This window comes from Chiloscyllium plagiosum, unplaced genomic scaffold (assembly GCF_037043375.1).
Source record: "Chiloscyllium plagiosum isolate Xiang-an unplaced genomic scaffold, Cpla_swu_hap1 HiC_scaffold_41, whole genome shotgun sequence".
Classification (NCBI taxonomy): domain Eukaryota; kingdom Metazoa; phylum Chordata; class Chondrichthyes; order Orectolobiformes; family Hemiscylliidae; genus Chiloscyllium; species Chiloscyllium plagiosum.
In genome coordinates, this window is record NW_028270179.1 from 15,025,212 (window position 1) to 15,044,727 (window position 19,516).

At 43.0% G+C, this 19,516-nt stretch overlaps 1 protein-coding gene across 1 annotated transcript; it reads left to right on the forward strand.

Moving 5' to 3' along the window:
- The first annotated feature begins 975 nt into the window (after positions 1-975).
- Positions 976-19,204, forward strand: LOC148138160 (uncharacterized). Its single transcript, XM_087981837.1, has 6 exons — positions 976-1,120; positions 5,292-6,186; positions 8,379-8,554; positions 16,436-16,549; positions 18,001-18,204; positions 19,074-19,204. Exons 1-6 carry the CDS (start codon positions 976-978, stop codon positions 19,202-19,204), a joined length of 1,665 nt encoding a protein of 554 aa, XP_087837963.1.
- Positions 19,205-19,516: the final 312 nt, after the last annotated feature.

A 19,516-nucleotide genomic window follows, 5' to 3' on the forward strand; every position in this document is an offset into this window, starting at 1 on the left:
GATAACGATAACATGATCAGAAACATCACAAACCTTGGCACCTGGGAGAAATCAAACCAATCGTGAGTCACTCTTGTTCCCACAAAAGCTGCTTTCTGTCCTCCTGACTATGGACTCTCCAATGACTAAATCTCTGTTCCTCTTCCCCTTCCCCTCTGAGCAGCAGGGACAGGCTCTCCACCAGCGATCTATTCCCCATTACCTACCCCTGTTGCGTCTTTCCCCCAACATTATTCAAAACGGGATACTTGTTGCTGAGGCGTACCACCACAAAAACTCCCTGCACTGCCTAATGGTCCCTTTCCCTACCCCTGACGGTAATCTATTCACCTTCTTCATGTGGCTGTAGAATAACTACCTCCCTGTAACTCCTCAAATTAACTGTCTCTGCCTTCTGAAAGACCCGACGTTCATCCAGCTCCAACAGCAACTCCCGAACTTGGTTTTCGAGGCATTGGATTTGGGTGTATTTCTCACCGATGAAGTCAGCATTGAGCGTGAAGTGACTTAATTAACAAACGTGCAGAAATTCTTTGAACCATCCTTGTTGTGTAAGAATGATCATTTTCTCCCCATTTCAATACACAGCGTAAAAAAAAAATATTTATTTTAAATTACATTGTATTCCAACAGACCAACTGTCTTGCTGTCGGTTCAGCCGGTTAAAAGAGCGACACATATACTGTGTAATTTTCTGAGTTTAGTTTAACAAGCGCTTTGGGTTTCACAAAAAAGAGGACTGGATTTTTAAGTGTGACTGAAATCAACTGAGTTTCACAAAAAAAAGACATCTGGATTTTTAGCTTTGACTGTAAGTGGAATAAAAAATCCTATTAACAAACTCACGTGTTGACGTGTTGATAGCAGCCCCACATCGATGAGTAATGTCTCTCAGGGACTTCTATCTCTGCTCCATATAAGGATTCGTGGTTTAACTGCACAGAATAATCCTCCACCAACTGACGGGAAAGCGTCATGAATTTCAATGATTTCTATCCATATTTTCTTGAAGGATACGGCATCCATTTATCATGGGTTAATGGAGCCTTTTACATCCAAGGTATATTTCAGGATTTTGAGAGGATATACTACCCACTACTTGCTGTCATCAGTGTCCCCCGTAAGTGCTAAGCGTCCTTATCATTTTTCTAAACCGTGTTGTACTCTTCACTCAAGGTCCTGAAACGATTCCTGATCGACGTTTGCTCGTAGATCGATTGTTGATTCCTCCTTACTCCCCTTGGTATATATGGTGAACTGTAAAGCAATATTAGTCCAGTCTACCTTACATTGTCGACATAGTGACTACTGGAGACGAGTTGGATTGATTCGCTGCTTCTTATTCTCGTGCATATGGATCTATTTATCTATGAACAAATGAGGAAGGTCACCTGCAGTCCTCTTCAGTAGGTTGGCGATATTTGTTTGATAGACCATGAATAATGTGTCCAAAATCCTGCGTCTGTAGATCCATTGTATTTAATATAAGATGAGAGCATAGCAGGATAGAGACACATACACACACAATCTCTCCACAGAATCTCACTTTTACCAAAATGCATACACCCACTATCACTCACATACAATCTTTCAGATTCTTTCCCAAATGCACATAAACATTCACTCTCACTTTCTCGCTGTATCTATTACAGACGTGCACACGTACACACATACACAGACACACACAGACATACAGATACACACACACATTCACACCACAATCTATGACAAACACGCATATATTCTGACAGTCGCACCCGCACACACTCGCAAAATACGCCCCATGTCGAAAAGGGTGGTGCTGGAAAAGCACAGTGGAGTGGCAGCATCCCAGGAGGAGGAGAGATGACGTTTAGAGCATCAGACCATCATCAGCAATGAGGGGGTGGGACAAGGGGCCTGAGGGATAAATGGGATTTGCAGGGAAAGATAACTGAGAATGCGATTTTTAAATTGAGTTTGGCAATGATGGAGATTGTTTGGAAAAGAGGGCGGAGCGGAGAGGTGAAGAAAAATGGAGAGTTAGGACAGTTCATGAGGGCGGAGCTGATTTTGAAGGTTGGCTGTGGAATAGGGTGGGGAGTGGGGTGGGAGGGAAGTAAAGAACCTGGTGAAATGTACATTGATCCGGTGCATTGGAGGATCCCATGGGCGGAAGATAAGGTATTCTTCCTCCAGGCGTCGCGAGACGAGAGTCTGGCAGTGGAGGAGATCCAGGACTCGCATGTTCTTGACTGTTAAGACGGGAGGTAAAGTGTTCTGCCACAGGGCGTTGGGATTATTTACTCCATGTTACCGATAGATGATCTCAGAAACGTTCCACAAGTCGCCTTCCAGTCACCCAATTTCGAGGAGATCACACCAAAAGCAATGACAACAGTAGATGACGTGTGCAGAAACAACGCTAAATCTCTGTGCAAATGCGAAAGGATCGTTTTGGAACATGGATGGAGGTGAGTTTGAAGGTGTCTCTGCAAGTTCTGTCATTCAGTGATGTGAAGGAAAGGGGCCAGGAGTGGATAATGTGGTGGTGGAGGCCGTGGACCTAACGAGGGAGTCACAGTGGTTGCTGCGAAAGGCAGATAGCAGTGGAAAGAGAAATATATCCAAAGTGGCAGACATGACTGAGGGTGTTAAGTTGTACCTCGAGGTTGGTGTGGTGCAAGTAGAGGAGCGGGGAATTCTGACCTTGTTGCAATTGAAGGGTTAGGGTTTAAGGGAAGAGGTGAGCGAAATGGAGGAGATGCACTGGAGAGAGTTTTCGGCTCGGGGGAGAGGAATTTGCAGACCTTGAAGATGGAGGCCATCTGGGAATTTCTTTGGTGGCTTAGATGCGGCAGATAAATTGTACTGAATGGATCGAGCTTTCACAGATGCCAAGGTGGGAGGAGGTGCTGTGCAGGTAGCTGTGGGAGGCAGTGGGATTCAATTCGATATCAGTGTTGGGTCTGTCACCGGAAAAGAAGACGGACAGGAAGTGGAGGGAGGTGCCCGAGATGGTCTCGGTATATTTGAGGTCAGGGTAGAAGGTATTGGTGAGGCTAATGAATTGTTCATGCTGCTCTCGGGAGCGGGAGATGTCGCCGATACATTCTTGATGAAGCGGTGAAAATGGTGGAGATTGGGATCCATGCAGGTGGCCAGGATTAACTCTTTTCACTGCAGGAAGTGAGATGATTGGAAGAAGGTTTTGTTGAGGGTGAGGTCCAGTTTAGCAAATCGGACGATCGTGTCAGTGGAACTGTACCATTTGGGTCATCGGATGAGGACGAAATTGAGGGCTTGCAGGCCTTATTTATGGCAGAAGAATATGAAGGGGGTCTACATATCCATGGTGAAGATGAGGCTTGGGAGCCAGATAAATGAATGTCAAGGAGAGGTGGATGGATTGGGTGACAGCCCGAACATATGCGGGGAGAACCTAGACCAAGCTGGACAGGAGAGTGCCGAGGTATGGATTAGCACGTTCTTTGTGGAAGGAGATGTGTGAGACATTAGGTCAACCAGGGTAGTCAGGTTTGTGAATTTTAGGTCGTAGATAGAACCGGGCAATGCGATGTTGCCGGCTGAGGTTTGAGGCTGTGGATGGGAGATCCCCGAGGTGATGAGTTTGTCGGCGGTCTAGATGATGATAGTTTGGTGTTGGAGGGTGAGCGCGTGGTTAAGTGGGCAGCAGGAAAATGCGTCCCTGAGTTGATGCCAATCTTCAGAGTTGTGGAGATTAGTGCAGCAACCTGCCACTGTGCCCGCTTTGTCAACTGGTTTGGTGAGTAGCGATAGACAACAGTATTGTTCCTAGCAGTGCCTGCCTCTTCCTCGAGTATGGGGAACAGTGCATCTTCGCAGCTGCACCGGCACCATTCCCAAACATTTCCCCCGCTATATTGATGATTGTATCAGCGCCATCTCGTGCTACAACGAGGTGTTTGAACAGTACATAAATTTTAATAAGACTTTATACCCTGACCACAAATTCACCTGGACCATTTCGCTCACCTCCCTCTTTTCTGTACCTCTCTATTTCCGTTTCTGGCGCCAGACGTAACACAGAGAGTAATTTCCCGTCTCACTTGGTCGACGACAGCCTTCAGCACATCTCTTTTTCTGCACATATGCCCTTGAAGTGCACCCACCCAATCACAGCAAGCACAGACCGCACCCCCCCCCCCCCCCCCAGCTCCTCACCTTCTACCCCACCAACCACCAGATACAACGCATCATCCTCGGCTATTTATACCATCTACAAACAGACCATGCCACCAGAGATATATTTCCCGTCCAACCCTACTTGCGTTCCGCAGAGACCATTTGCTCCGGACTCCCTTGTTCGGTCCACAGCCCACAGCAACCCACAATCCACTCCCAGCATCATCCCTTGCCAATGTACGACATACAAAACCTCCGCCGACTCACCACTGTCCAAGTCCCAAAGGGTCCTTCCATAACCGAAAGTAATTTAACTTCACTTCCACACACATCTTCTACTGTGTCTGTTGCTCTCACTGTGCACTCCTCCAATTAAAGGAGCTAGGGCACTTACTTGCAGAACATTTCGGAGATCATCTCCGAGACACACGCACAAAGTCCCCATCGCCCTGTGGCCAAATACTTTAACTCCCCTTCCCAATCCGCCAAATGCATGCACATCCTGAGCCGTTTCCACATCCAACATCTAGCCACCCAACAACTGGATGAATAATGCCGCATCTTCCGCCTTTGCTCTTTGCAACCACATGGGATCAATGCAGGTTTCTTCAGTTTCTTCATTCGCCACCACCCCTCTTGTTCCAACTTCTTCCAGAGCCAACATTCAGACTCGACACCACCCTCTGGAATTGTCTAAACTGTCCATCTTCGTTCCCACAAATCCCTTCCACCCTCCTTTCCGACCAATCACCATAATCCCTCACCTCCATCTACCTATCGCATTCTCGGCTAACTTCCCCACCGTCCAAACCCTCCCATTGATCTCTCAACCCATTGGCCTATCCCCTGATTGCTGATGAGAGCTTCTGCTCGAAATGTCGATTCTACTGCTACTTGGATGCTCCCTGACAGGCTGTGCATTCCCAACAACACATTTTCGACACTTTCTCCGATAACGTTATTTTAACTAATTACCTAAATCAGAGTGGAGAATGCGAATTTGGAAGGTATTTGTTGATTATTCTGCAATGTGATTTCTGAATGGGAAACATAATGCACCACTGATGGATAGAGTGAAAGTTGATGATTGCAGTTTCTTCCCTCATCAAACCTTGTGTCTTATATCAAAGTTTCCATTTCCACAGTTAATATAGTGACGATTGTGATCCTGTTCCGTGGGAAGTGTGGACTCTCCAGGTGTGTCACTCTCTATCTGATGGCCATGGCAATGGCAGATTTACTGGTGGTCATCCTTGACCTGATATTAAGACATATTCCGATTGTTTATTCAGACGTCTTTATTTTCTTGGAGGTTATAGATGTGTGCAACATTCATGCTGTCCTGCTTTATGCAGCATCCGATTGCTCAGTCTGGTTCACCGTCACATTCACCTTCGACCGCTGGGTGGCCATTCGCTGCCAGAAGTTGAAAACTAAGTATTGTAGTGAGAAGACAGCGGCGGTTGTTCTCGGAATAGTGACTGTACTCAGCTGCTTAAATAATATCAGCTGGTTTTTTATGTATAACGGTAATTATGGTTTATCTAATCATCCTATGTTTTGTGGTATAGAATTGAGTGATGATAATTTAGAGTTATGGGCCATAATTGAAATTGTTCACTACATTCTCACACCCTGTCTCCCATTCTTCCTGATTCTGCTACTCAACATTTTCACTGTCAGACATATTGTAGTGAGCAGCAGAGCCCGCAGGAGACTCCGGGCTCAGAGCAATGGGGAGGGTCCTAGAGACGTGGAGATGGAGAACAGGAGAAAATCAATTGTTCTTCTGTTTATGATTTCTGGCAACTTCATCCTGCTGTGGGCAGTGTTTGCCGTGAATGCAATGCTTGAACGAATGGATAATCTGGGCTATTTCATTTATGTGCCCGAATATGTCCTAGAATTAGGATTTATTCTCCAGCTCCTGAGTTGCTGCACAAACACTGGAATCTACGTCGTGACACAGAATAGGTTCAGAGGACAATTCAAGAATTTGGTGATATATCCCTTCAGTCTGATCACTCATTTAATCAAACGGCAAGATTAACTCCTGCTCTTGGTTCCCATGACACGCCCTACTTCACAACGACGATTTAGACTAATTGACATACGATATTCCAAATATAATCCGACTAGAGCCTTGCACAGCAGTAGCAGAATATCCATGGATTTTCATTCTAGCACTGTCAAAATGGATGGCTTCCTTCCCTCCAAGTGAACCTGCAAACCAAACTATAGAAACCCCGAAACAGGACTCACAAATCACTCATGGCTTCAAAATTCTGAATTCCTCTCTAATTGAGAAAACAATCTATGCCCCTTCTCCTTGCAATCATATTGCATCTCGTTCTATTTTTTATCCATATTGTATTCCATTTTAACATTACAGTTGACTGTCTTGATGCGAAAGCTTGCAAAATAATATGGCTATTCGATGTTGATTGACACAACGATTAAAAATAGATATGGATAAAAATCTGTTGTGGTTTTTAGACAATCATTTGACATAAATATTAAAATATTGTCTTCAGCCACTTCCTTTCAGACCAACTCGCCCACCTATCGAACGCTTCCCAATTTAAAGTATAGTTTACACATCTAAACATCTTATGAACATTCGTAACCTCGCATTTTATGTCCTTGTTTTCGATCAGTCACTTCATTCTCCACTCTCTTCGTCTGCCCTAGTCCTTCAGCATCCTCCCCAGCTTGTTAACAGTCCTACCAGACCGCAAACTATATGATTGAACTCTTAGAACTTTTCCAAAATTTCGTTCCCCTCAGTCTACACTCTCGTCATCTCTTGGCCAAAATGCACAGTTCAAAGGCAATTTCCTTTACTTCATATCCCTTAAATCTTGGCGTGAAGCAAAAATCATTCACGCAGACTTAAAATTAATAATTGACGCAGCAACCTCTGCCATTTCTGCAAATGTTCCAAATATTTCGCACCCTTTGCGTGGAACAGCTCTTTCGAAATCTCACTTGCACAGTCACGTCCTAAATCGCAGAACATGCCCCCAGTTCTAAAGCCCCCAATGTGTGGATAGACCATCTCTTTAAATAAATTAGAGTGGTGCTGGAGAAGCACTGCATGTCAGGCAGCATCCGAGGAGCAGGAAAATCGAAGTTTCAGGCAAAAGCCCTTAAACAGGAATAGAGGCAGGCTGTCTGCAGAGTGGAGAGTTCAATGTGAGGGGGTTGGGGTGGGTAGAATGTAGCATAGATTACAATTGGTGATTGGGGTCAGAGAGGAGGGTGATAGGTCAGAGAGGAGGGTGGGGGAAGTTAGCAAAGAGTACAATGGGGGAATGGAGTGGGGATGAAGGTGATAGGTCATAGAGGAGGGTGGGGTGGATAGGTGGAAAGGAAGATTCTTCATGTCACTCCAGTTCCAGCCTCTAGCTCAGCACTGCCCCATGACCTGTCCTACCTGCCTATCTTCCTTTCCACCTATCCACTCTACCCACCTCTCCGACGTATCACCTTCATCCCCACCCCATTCATGCATTGTGTTCTTTGCGAAAGGTCCCAACCCTCTTCTCTGAACTATCACCTCCATCCCCACCCCCATTCACCTATTGTACTATATGCTACTTTCTCCACACCCCACCCCCTCACATTTGTCTTTCCATTCTGCAGGCACCCTTCTTCTATTCCTCATGAAGGGCTTTTGCTCGATACGTCGATTTTCCTGCTCCTCGAATACTGCCTGACCTGCTCTGCTTTTGCAGCACCACTCTAATCAATATAAGAATTAAAAAGGGAAGTTAACTGAGGAGATATTTTGAGATGTGTTGGAAATCATGAGAGTATGACTACTACCATTAGAGTACTTTACCTGAATTCGTAATCAGGTCAATGAATTAACAGCACAAGTCATTTCGAATGAATATATTTTAGTAGACATTATGGAGACATGGTTACAGGATGGCCATGACTGAGAGTTAATTCTCCAGCGTTTCAGAGTAGTTGGAACGACCGACAGGAAGGTAAAGGAAGTGGTGTAGCTCTGATATTCAGGGACAACATCGGAATACGTTTGAATTCATTTGGGTGGCAATTAGAAATTCGAAGACAAAAAAACTCACTGATATGCACAGTCAAAAGGACACAAAATAATGACATCACACGGGAGAGGGCAAAAAAATGAAAAAAATACTAATGCCTGCAAAATGACACGGCAACTATCACGGGGGATTTTAATCTCATTTGATTGTTCGAACCAGCTCTGTCTGGGCCGCTTTGTGGACGGGTTATGTTGAGTGCATCCGAGATAGTAACTTTGAGAAGAATGCAATGAAACCGAAGAAGGAGCAAACAATCCTTGGTGATGCCCTGTGTAATGAGACAGAAATAGCTAATGACCCCATAGTTAGGGATCCTCTTGGAAAGAGCAAACACAGTATCTTTGAATTCAGAACACAGATGGACATGTGAAGGTAAAAGCCAAAAGCAGAGTTCTGTGCTTAAACAACAGAGACTACAATAGACTGAGGGGGAACTGGGCTAAAGTAGATTGGAAACAAATATTTTATGGTGGGACAGTTGACTTGCAGTGGAAGACTTTTAATGCAACTTTCCAAAGATTTTAGGAAAAGTATACTCAGTGAAAATGAAGGACTGTAAGAAAAAGGATAATCTTTCACGGTGTTTTTCGAAAAAAAAAAGTATTCTACCCAATTGGAACAGAAGGCATACAAATTGGTCAAGTATAGTAGGAAAATAGAAGATTTGGAATAATAAATTAAAGGTCACCAGAAACTCACAAGCGTCGTTATAAAGAAAAGGATCAAAGAACACGAGAAAAAAATGACGAGCACAAGCTATAAAGATGGAAAGCAAAAACGTCTATAAAATATAAAACAAAAAGAGTTGCTAAAATAAACGTTGATCCTTTGGAGGATGAGAAGGGGCATTTAGTTAGAAGGTAGGATGACTTGGCTCAGGCATCGAATATGTATTTTTCATCGGTCATCACAGTGTCCAACATTAAGAACATGCCAATAATTCACAAAGTGATGAAGTTAGATGACTACATGGAAACAATCATTATTCGTGTACTGTGAGACATGCTGAAGGAGCTCAGGTAGAGAGGTCTCGTGGCCCTGGTGGAATGCATCCCAGAGACGTAAAAGAGATGGCGGGAGAACCGGAAAGTGCACTTGTATAATTTTCCAAAATGCGCTGGACTCTGGGGCAGATCTAGTAGATTCGAAAAGAGCATGTGTTTCACCACTGTTTAAAAAGGAAATTAGACAAAAGATGTATTAGGCAATCGAACGGTTAGCTTAGTCTTTGTCATGGGAAGATGTTTCAGTCTATTATACAGGAAGAAATAGCAAGCATTTTGATCGAAATTCTCCAGTTGAGTGGACGCAGCATGTATACATGAAAGATAGGTCATAGCTAACAAGTCTTTGGAATTCTATGAAGACATGCTGAGCGAGGTGGACAGCGGTGATCCAGTGGATCTGGTGTAGCTAGATTTCCAAAAGACTAGGACAACGTGCCACACAAAGGCTGCTGCATAACATAAAGATGCATGGTGTTACGGTTTAATTATTAGAAAGGCTAGAGAACTGGTTGACTAACAGGAAACAAAGAGCGGTGACAAAATAATTGACAGACTAGTTGGCAATATGTAGCTTGTGGTGTGCTTCAGCCAGTAATGTTGGGACTGAAATTATTTACAATTTATATAGATGATTTGGAGTTGGGGACCACTTTGACTGTGTCAAGTTTGTAGGTGGAACTGAAATGAGTGACCGATCAAAGTGCACAGAGGACTTTGAAACCTTGCAGAGGAACTTAGATGCTTTAAGTGAATGAACAAAGCCGTGGCAGGTGGCATACAATGTCAATAAACGGCAAGTCCTACACTTTGTTAAGAGTAACAGTAAAAAACGATGATTGTTTAAATTGAAAAATGTTGCAGCACGCTGTGTTCAGAGGGGCCCGGATGTACTTTTACATGAATCACAGAGCCGTTGGTCTGCAGGCAGAAGAAGGAATTAGGAATGGAAATGAAATTTTGCCTTTCATTGCTGAAGGGATTGTGTTTTAAAGCAGGGACTTCTTGTTGCATCTGTAAAGGCGTCGTTAAGGGCACAACTGGAATACTGCTTGCAGTTTCGGTTTCCATACATTAGAAAGGATGTACAATCACTAGAGGGGCTGCAGTGGAGGTACACGAGGTTAATTGGGGAGGTGAGGGTGGCCGACTTATGTGGACACACTGAGTAGACTGGTATTGTATTCATTCGATTATTGAAGAATGAGTAGTGATCTCACTCAAACAAATACAACTATGAAGGGAACAGATCAGATCGAAGCAGAGAGGATGTTTCCATAGGCAGTTGAAACGAGGACAGGAGGGAATAGCATTAAAATCATGGGGAGCATAGTTAGCCCGGAATTGGAAAGGAACTTCTTCATCCAGAGGGTTCTATATCTGTGGAAATCCTTGCGCAGTGAAGTATTGATGCCATTTTTGTAAACTTTTTAAAAGGTAAGACAGGTTTTTAATCAAGGAAGGAACTAAGGGTGATGATGACAGTGCGGCTAAGTGGAGCTGAATCCACGAAAAGATCAGCAACAGTTTTATGAATGGCAGAGCACGCTCCAAGCGCCAGATGACCTACTTCTGCTCCTAGTTTTCATGTTATTAGATTAGTTTCCCTACAGCGTGGAAACAGGCCCTTCGTCCCAACAAGTCCACATCAACCCTCCAAAGAGTAACCCACACACACCCATTTCCCTCTGACTAGTGCACCTTACACTGGGCAATGTAGTATGGCCAATTCACCTGATCTGCAGATCCTTGTGACTGTGGGCAGAAACCGGAGCACCCGGAGGAAACCCACGCCGAGACGGGGAGGCTAGAATCGAACCCGTGTCCCTGATGCGGTGAGGCACCAGTGCAAACCACTGACGCACCATGCCGTGTTTACATGTGCACAATATTCTGAAAGCAAAGTCAAGGAGGTGGAGTTCCTTTCATGATCAAGCATGAAATGGCAGCTGCACTCAGAAAAGAAACTGGCATGAAGGATCAGAATATTAAATTATTTCAAGTGGAAATTAAAATCAAGGGAGGAACTTTAAACATGGACAGATTGAATATTGAACTGGGAGGATGCCATTCAGCCTTTCCAGCCTGCTCAGTCATCCATCACTATTATGACTGATGGTACAACTCAATAGCCTAACCGTGATTTCTCCCCATAACGTTTGATAACAAGACGGCCTCAAGTGCTATACCCAGCCTCTTCTTGACCACATTTCATGCTTCCTGTAGTAATGATTTACACAGGTTTACCCTGTATTTACGTCCTAAATTGTCCACCCGAATCCTCATACAGTGACCCCTGATTCTGGACGTCCCAACCATCAGGAACATCGTCTCTGCATCTACACTGTCTATTCTTCTTAGACTGTTCTTCGTCTATATGAGATCCTCGCTCATTCATCCGAACTCAACGAAAAAGAAACATAACTGAGTAAATGTCTGCTCATACGTTAGTCCCACCATCCCCGGAATCACTCTGGTAAAACTTCACTTCACTCCCACGAGAGCAAGAGCATCCATCCTCAAAAAAGCAGACAACCTTTCGATGTGACCACACCAAGGCCTTATATAACAGCCACAAAACATCCCTGTCCCTGCACTCGCAGTGAAGGCCAACATAATATTTGCCTTGTTTACCGTCTGTTGCACGGATGCACAAGAAGTCCAAAGTCCCACTGCACACTTGCTTCCTCCCAATTCGCAGCCATTCAGTTCGTAATCTGCCGTCTTGTTTTTGCATTCGAAGTGAATATCCTCAAATTTCTGCCAATTTCATAACATCTGCCATTGCTTTGCCCACTCAGCAGATCTGTTCACAACTTGCTGATGGATCTCTGCATCTTCGAAACATTTTACCATCCCATCGAATGTGATACTGCCTGCTAGATTTGAGATGTTACATTTTGTTCCCTCAATCAAATCATTAACATATATTGTTTATAGCTTCGATACTAGAACGAATCATTCTGACACCATACCAGTTATTCTCTACCAAATGAAAAAGAAATATTAATTCCTCTTCTTTGCCTGCTCTCTGCCAAACAGTTTTCTATTCAGGAACTATGTCAAACCCATGTGCGTTACTCTTGTACTATAATCTCTTATGTGCGGCTTTCTCAAACATTTTGTGAAATTCCAAATAGACCACATCGACTTGCTCACTTTTGCCAACTCTACGGTTGCATCTTCAAAAAATGTCAGAGTAATGTATATGCCCCCGTTCAATCCTTCCATAATAGGGCATAGCATAAACAGAAAAATAATGAGGGATTGTGAGAAGGGTGCAACAATAATTATGTGTGACGTGAACACGCGAATTGTTTGAATTAATGAATTAGGTAAGGGAACCTTGATGAAAGTCTCATGCAATGTTTGAGAAATGGTTGATTATAGCAGCATGCTGTAGAGCCAGAATGCGAACAGGTTGTTTTAGATTTGATAACAACTAGCGATCCTTAACTAGTCTTTCAGTGAAAGATGCGCTTGAAAGGAGTGACCACAATCTGTCAGAGAAGACATTCTTTTGAAGGAGTGAAGAAAGCGTCTCATTCAAGAGGCAAAGCTTTGGACAACGTAATTATTCAGGCCTAAGGAATGAGTTGGCTCAGCTTGGCTTTGGCAAACAATATTAAAGTGTAGAACTTGAGAGCAACTATGGCAGCATAGTAGAGAGATGCGACATATCGCAGCATTAAAAACCTTGGTCTCAAAAACTGCAGGAACTACAGAGTACGTTGGTGAAATTACAATAACTCGGGAGAAAATATTCAGTGAACTGTTGAGTGTAAATATAGTTAAGTCCCCAGGACCTGATGGTTTGCATTGCAGGTAATTGAAAGAAGTGACAGGGGATATGCTGATTGCATTCGTCATGATTTTACAACATACTCTGGATAGTGGACAGTTATCGGTAGATTGGAAACAGAATAGCATGACACCCCTATTCAAAAGAGGACATACACAAAAAATGGTGCATATAGATCAATTCGTTTCGCGTCTGTCGTGTGAAAGTTGATAGAGTTGATCAGAAAGGAAGAAATAACTAAACACCAGGATCAACGAAGTGTCAGCATGGCTTCATGAAGGGGAAGTTGTATTTGGAACATTTGCTGAGGTCCTTTAATGATGTAACCTGCAAGGTGAATGATGGGAATGCAATGGACACAATATTCCTTGACTTCCAGGTGGTGTTTGACAAAGTGCAGTATATTAGACTGATCGAGGAGGTTAGCTCACAGGAGTTAAAGGGTGGAGAATTGGTTGGCATAGAGTATTAGCTGCCTGATGGAATGCAGAGTTAAATGCGGCATTCTGTGCTTGGTGAACGGTAATTATTGGGCTTGTTCAGTAATTATTGATTCTCTTGTCGAACCTCAACTATGTATATTCTGCATAAAATGACCAGGAAATGAATTCCTTGCATTTAATGTAAAAATATGCAATTATTAGAAGTAAAGACGGGTTGTTATACTTTTGTCAAGCTTTGGTAAGACCACACCTGGAATATTGTTTCTAGTTTTGGTCTCCTCACTGGAGGGAGGGTATGTTGGCACTGCATGCAATTCAGAGGATGTTCCTCAGGCTATTTTCCGGTCTTGAACGGGCTGTCATCGTATCAGTATTTAAAAGACTTGAACTTCTACTCGCTGCAGTTCAGAAGAATGAGAGCAGGTCCGAACTGGGTTAAACAAATACGAAAGCCCATTTGTTAGCTGAGGTTGTTTATCAAGTGATCTCGCTTGTAGGACAGTTTCAAACAAAATTTCATTGAGGGAGAGAATGAGAGGAGGCAGATTCAAAATTGAGATGAGGAGGAACTAATTCTCTCAGAGAGTTCTGAATCTGTGGCACTCACTGAAATAGTTCAGTGGTGGCATAATCAACTGACGAATTCAAGAGACGAATAAATGTGCTTCCTATGAAAGTTATCAGAAAATGAGATAGGTAAAATATAGGATACTGGAGTTGAGATCAGTAAACGTTCAGTCATGATCATGTTCTCTGGTGGAGCGGGTACTGAGGAATTGAGTTGCCTACTCCCACTTCGAAATATTCTTTTCCAGTTTTTCAAATTCAGCCCAGGCCAGCGACCAGTTATTAACTTGGCTTCCTTTCACTTTCTGCCATTTTCCAACTGATGACGTTGACGTGGAACTAATGTATTTAGTTTCGCAGTTGTTACAGACCAGGCCCGACACCGTCAAAACAATTTTATGCAGGTATCCCTGACGTTAAGTTTGCTATTTGTCTCAGGTAAATGTATCATAGATATTCCCAGAGTGAATTAGCTGATCCGACTTCAAAGGTTTTAATAAAGAGAATTTATTCGAAAATTATGGATTGCAACAGAAAGACCAGTAAATAGAATACCGAATAACTTACCTGATTCAAAATCGTGAGAGATGTCCAGACCAAATGATGCTGCTCCGCAAAGAAACGTGCAACAGTCTCCCAAGGAGCACATCATTTTGGAAAAAGAGTAAAACTGAAACAAATTAGAGCTTACAGACTAGAAGTGTGAGAAAACGAGTTCCCAGCTGGACTGGCCTCAGAAGCCTTTCATCATACAGAACGCAGATCTGAATTAAAATCTCCAATCTAAACGAACATTAGCTTCACAGCTAGCTGGCCACTTCACTTCGATTAGATGGGTTTTTTTTAAGACATGAAATGCTCTGGTCAGAAGCATTATCCTTCTTGGTAAACAAAAAATGTCCCCAACAAACGTTTCAAAGCAGCCGAGTTGGAATCTGGCCAATTACAACCTCTTTGGAACAATGAATCTCAATGGCATAGTAATCTTGTAAAAAGACGAGCATTGTGACACAGTGTAGCTCATAACTAGCATGAGTCATTATACAGAAAGAAAGTACAAACGTTCGGTCATGAATGTATCGTAATGTAGAGATTTGACATTTCTGAGAGAGGTAAATAACTCTAAAAGCATGATGAGTTTCTGGCATTGCGTTGGATTCCAATACTTGTTGCCATAATTCGTTCTATTATCCTCTTCATAACTGATTTAGATTTGCCTTCGGTTCTGCCGCCCCTCTATGCATTCACGAGAGTGCAGTTTTCTTTTATACTGTTCCAATTGCAAAAAAAAACCTCTTCTGAGAGTGAACGATGCATTTTATGTATTTGACCTGTCCGTGTTGTTTGCATCAGACAATGACTACATTCATTTCACGATCCTTGCATTGCAAATGGTAGAGAGAATGCCTCCACATATTGTTTTCTCAACATTCAGTGAGTTGCCAGCAGGTCCTCCATATTCTGGGAATTAACAAACAGGTTAATGGATTTATCAATTTATGCCAACGTCCTTCCAACCTACAGGCTCAGAAGGAAAGTGGTTGAGGCCAGAATTTGGAAGACTGTGTTCACACGACATAGTGCTTGATCAGACTTGGTAGTCCAGAATCCTCAGTAATGTACAGTAGCATTATCCCTCAGAGACGAAACATTGTAGATGATAGTCCCGTTAATCTCAAAGTTGTAATAAAAGTGCACATTGAGTGCACCGATTTTCCCAATTCGTCGGACATGATTCGGCAATAAGCGCAGGCCAGATGTCTGGACTTGCCAAGAATTAATTCTAAACTTGTAACAGTGGCTAAAAAGTCATGGGCTATCGATATATAACTTTAAAGATGAAAGCACTAACTCCCAAATAAACGTCCAGCAACACACAGATGCAGACAGCATAAATGTATTGACGTTAAGCGTGGAGGGATGGACTGAGAAACCAATTATATTTTTCTCTCCTCACAGGCATTTTCGCAAGATCATTTTATTAATTATAACATTGTTTATCGGACTACAGATTATTTCAATTGTTGGCAGAAGGCACAGGATAATTGGTAAAAATTGATTTATTTACATATAATTGGAGAAACTGTATTATGCAATTGAGAATATGGTCTCTCAACGACCAAGGAAATATATACGTGTGAAGGGAGATGGACAAGGTCCTCAGTGAATACTTCTTTGCTGTGTTTAGCGTAGAGAAAGAATTTAAGACTTAGGATCTTGCTGAAGTTAGTGGTCATATCTTGGAAACAGTCCCTTTCCCAGTAGAGGAGGTGTTGGATGTATTACAATGTTTGAAGGTGGATAAACCTCCTAGCCCTGTGCAGATAAATCCAAGAACGCTGCAAGACACGCTGAAAGACTTTGTTGGAGCTCATGCTGATATTTTTGCATTATTGTTAGCCAAGAGTGAGGTCCTGCAAGATTGGAGGTTGACCAACTTGGTGTCATTATTCAAGAAGTGCGAAGAAGAAAAACTTGGGAAATATACTCCGGCAAGCGTAAACATTGTGGTGGGTAAGTTAATTGTGAAGATTCTGAAAGGCAGGGTTTGATTAGGAACAGTTAGAATGGCTTGTTGCGTGGGAGATCATGCTTAACAAATTAGTTAGAGTTATTTAATGAAGTGACCAACAGTGTTGACGAAGGCAGGGCGTTGGGCATGGTCTGTATGGATTTCAAAAAGGTCTTTGGAAATGTTCCAAATGATAGGGTGCTCAGGATGGTTATATCGCATGGAACCCAGGGATTGCTGGCAAATTCGATACATAATTATTAAGATGGAAGGAATCAGGTGGTAGTAGTGGAAGGATACTTGTTGGACAGGAGATCTGTGTTCAGTGGAATGTCTGAGGAGACGATGCTAGGCCGATAATTGTTTGTTGTATATAAAATGGCTTGGATTAGAATGTACAAAGCATGATTAGTAAGTTAGCAATATGTGGTGTTGTGGACCATGATGACGGTTGTCTGAGTACATTGCCTGCCACAGACTGACGGTTGTATTATTCCCAGAGATTTCCCTATTGTCTTTCGTTAAAAAAGGACAACATTCGTCTCCCTCCAGTGAGCTGGTACTAATCCCGTGAACAGTGAGGATACAAAGATCATCGCCAGAGGCGCAGCAATCTCATTCCTCGTTTTTTGTAGATATATCTGGTCCAGCCCTGCTGACTTAGCAATCTTGAAGTTTCTCGGAATTTCCAACAAATCCATTTTCTTAATATAAATCTGACCAATCCCATTAAACTGCTCCAAGGTCTTCGCACGATCAAGCAGGTCCCTCTCTCGAGTGAATACTGAAACAAAAGACTTATTCAGGGCCTCCCTTATCTCGTCCCACTCCAGGCCTAAGTTACCTGCACTAGCCTGATCGGCCCTGCCCTCTCTCTGACCATTCTATTATTCATTACGGAAGTGCAGAACGCCGTTGAATTTTCATATTTTTACTGCCAAGGCCTTTTCGTACTCCTCCTAGCTCTCCTCATTTCATTTTTGTGTTCTTTCCGAGCGAGCCTTTAATCGTCTAAAGCTGTGCCAGATCCCTGCCACCTCATCTTTAAGTAAGCGTCCTTCTTTCTCTTGACGAGAATCTCCACTTCTCTTGTCATCCAAAGGCTGCTTCAACTTGCTATTTATTTCCTGTTTCAGTTTGATAAGTTATCCAAAATTCCATTGTGAACCTGACATCATAATTCCAAGTGGCGATCCATGTTCTAAGTTCATCAGCCTTATTCCTGATATGCCTTGCATTGAAACAAACATAATTTACTCATCCCTTTGCCCTGTCAAATGTGCTCTGCATTCCATTCCTGACGATTCTGCAACTACCTTCTCCTCTGATCTGTACCTCTGGTTCCCATTCCCCTGCCAAACTATTTAAAGCCATCGTAAAGTGCTCTTGCAAATACCTCGACCAAAGCATTGATACTCCTCCAATTTAAGTGCAACTTATCCTTTATGTGCAGGCCCCAACTTCTTCGTATTGGACGGCCTCTATCCTGCCACCAGCGTTGTAGCCAAGTGTTTCATTGCACTCGCTCCCTGTTCATCACATCACCAGGACGCCCTCGCCTTCAGATCTGGAGGGAGTATAACTACCACTGTGCCATCACCTCCGACATCGGCATCTGTGTGCCGAAATTTGGTGGTCCATCATCGAGAACTCATATGTCAGTACTGTGGTCAGTTTGTACTGTAGTATTTTGTAAAGCTTCTCCAACTAAATTACCTTGTTGTGTTCGAATGCAGTGTGCCTGACTGCAACTCCTCTCAGTCCGTGTGGATCGGTTCAAGTTGCAGTTGGAAGCATTGAGGAGCATGCATGAGCCTGAGAGTGAAATGGATAGTACATTTGGAGGGCGGTCATAACACATTTACATTCTTTGTAGATTGGTGATCGTCAGGAGAGGTGAGCACGTAGTGCGGGAATTTCTTGTCACTATTTCCCCACTCAAACATGTATACTGATTCGTAAATTGTTTGAGGCTGGCAGCGAGCGGGAGTGCGGTTGGCAGTGGTAGTGGTGATAGCTTCTCAGAAAAATGATAGCAGCAGCTTGGTGTTTGACACCAGCACTGGCTCTGTTGTAAAGCTGGATGCGGCAACGTCCTAACGAACAGTTGTGAAATTAGAATCTCAGTCTGGAGGACAGGCATGTCTTTCTGTGTTCGCGAATGAGACTTCAGAGTGATGCGTCAACTTCATTTTGACGGGATCAAGGCCATCTCGAAGCGGTTAAAGAATATATTTAAAGTTAGCGCGAACATATAGACGTTACAATATACATTCGTAAAATGTGGCACTTTTATTAGGGAAAAGATCGTGGAAGTATTAAGCGATGATCGTACTAGGAGATCATCCAGTGAAACGGTATGAAAGGAATTGAGAATTCAGAAGGCAATGATTGCCTTAGTAGTAATGTAATACTGTCCAGCAGTCAAGGAGAAATTGAGGAATACATATGAAGGATGATTGTACCTGTAAGAAAAGAAAATAGTGCGGAAATAGTACCAGGTTTTGTTTTTTTTTAATTCCACAGGGTCTTGTCACAGTGTTAAGAGCTTGGATGAGGAAGAACATTGCAAGAACGTCCAAAAAAAACCTTTTTCAGTCAATATGCAGCTGATTCTACTTGAGAAGGACAAGTCTGGTTTTCGTTTTGTGAATTAGGCAGCGAAAGTGGTTGATATCGTTCGAGGATCATTTTGGGACCAGTGTCAGTAATTCAACACGTCTAAGGTAGTTATGGAAATGTTTAAGACTTGTGCACAACTTCAGGTTCTAAACTGAGGCAAGGCCAATTTTGGCAGTTGAAGATGGGAAGGTTTGAAAGGAACCGGAGATGCAACTTTTTTTTTTAGCAGAGCATAGTGAGTGCAGAAAACGATCTGCCAGAGGAATACATCGATGCCTGTAAAATTGCAGCATGTAGCAGATATTTTTTCAGGTGCATCGAATGGAAATATGTGGAGGAAAACTGGG

What these genes read in the sequence shown, in the direction of transcription:
- LOC148138160 (XM_087981837.1), top strand. Translation starts at nt 976, where the DNA reads ATGAATTTCAATGATTTCTATCCATATTTTCTTGAAGGATACGGCATC. An exon ending in TGCTGTCATCAGTGTCCCCC is followed by an intron (nt 1,121 to 5,291) that starts GTAAGTGCTAAG and finishes CCATTTCCACAG; the next exon opens with TTAATATAGTGACGATTGTG. An exon ending in CCATCATCGAGAACTCATAT is followed by an intron (nt 18,205 to 19,073) that starts GTCAGTACTGTG and finishes TTAATTCCACAG; the next exon opens with GGTCTTGTCACAGTGTTAAG.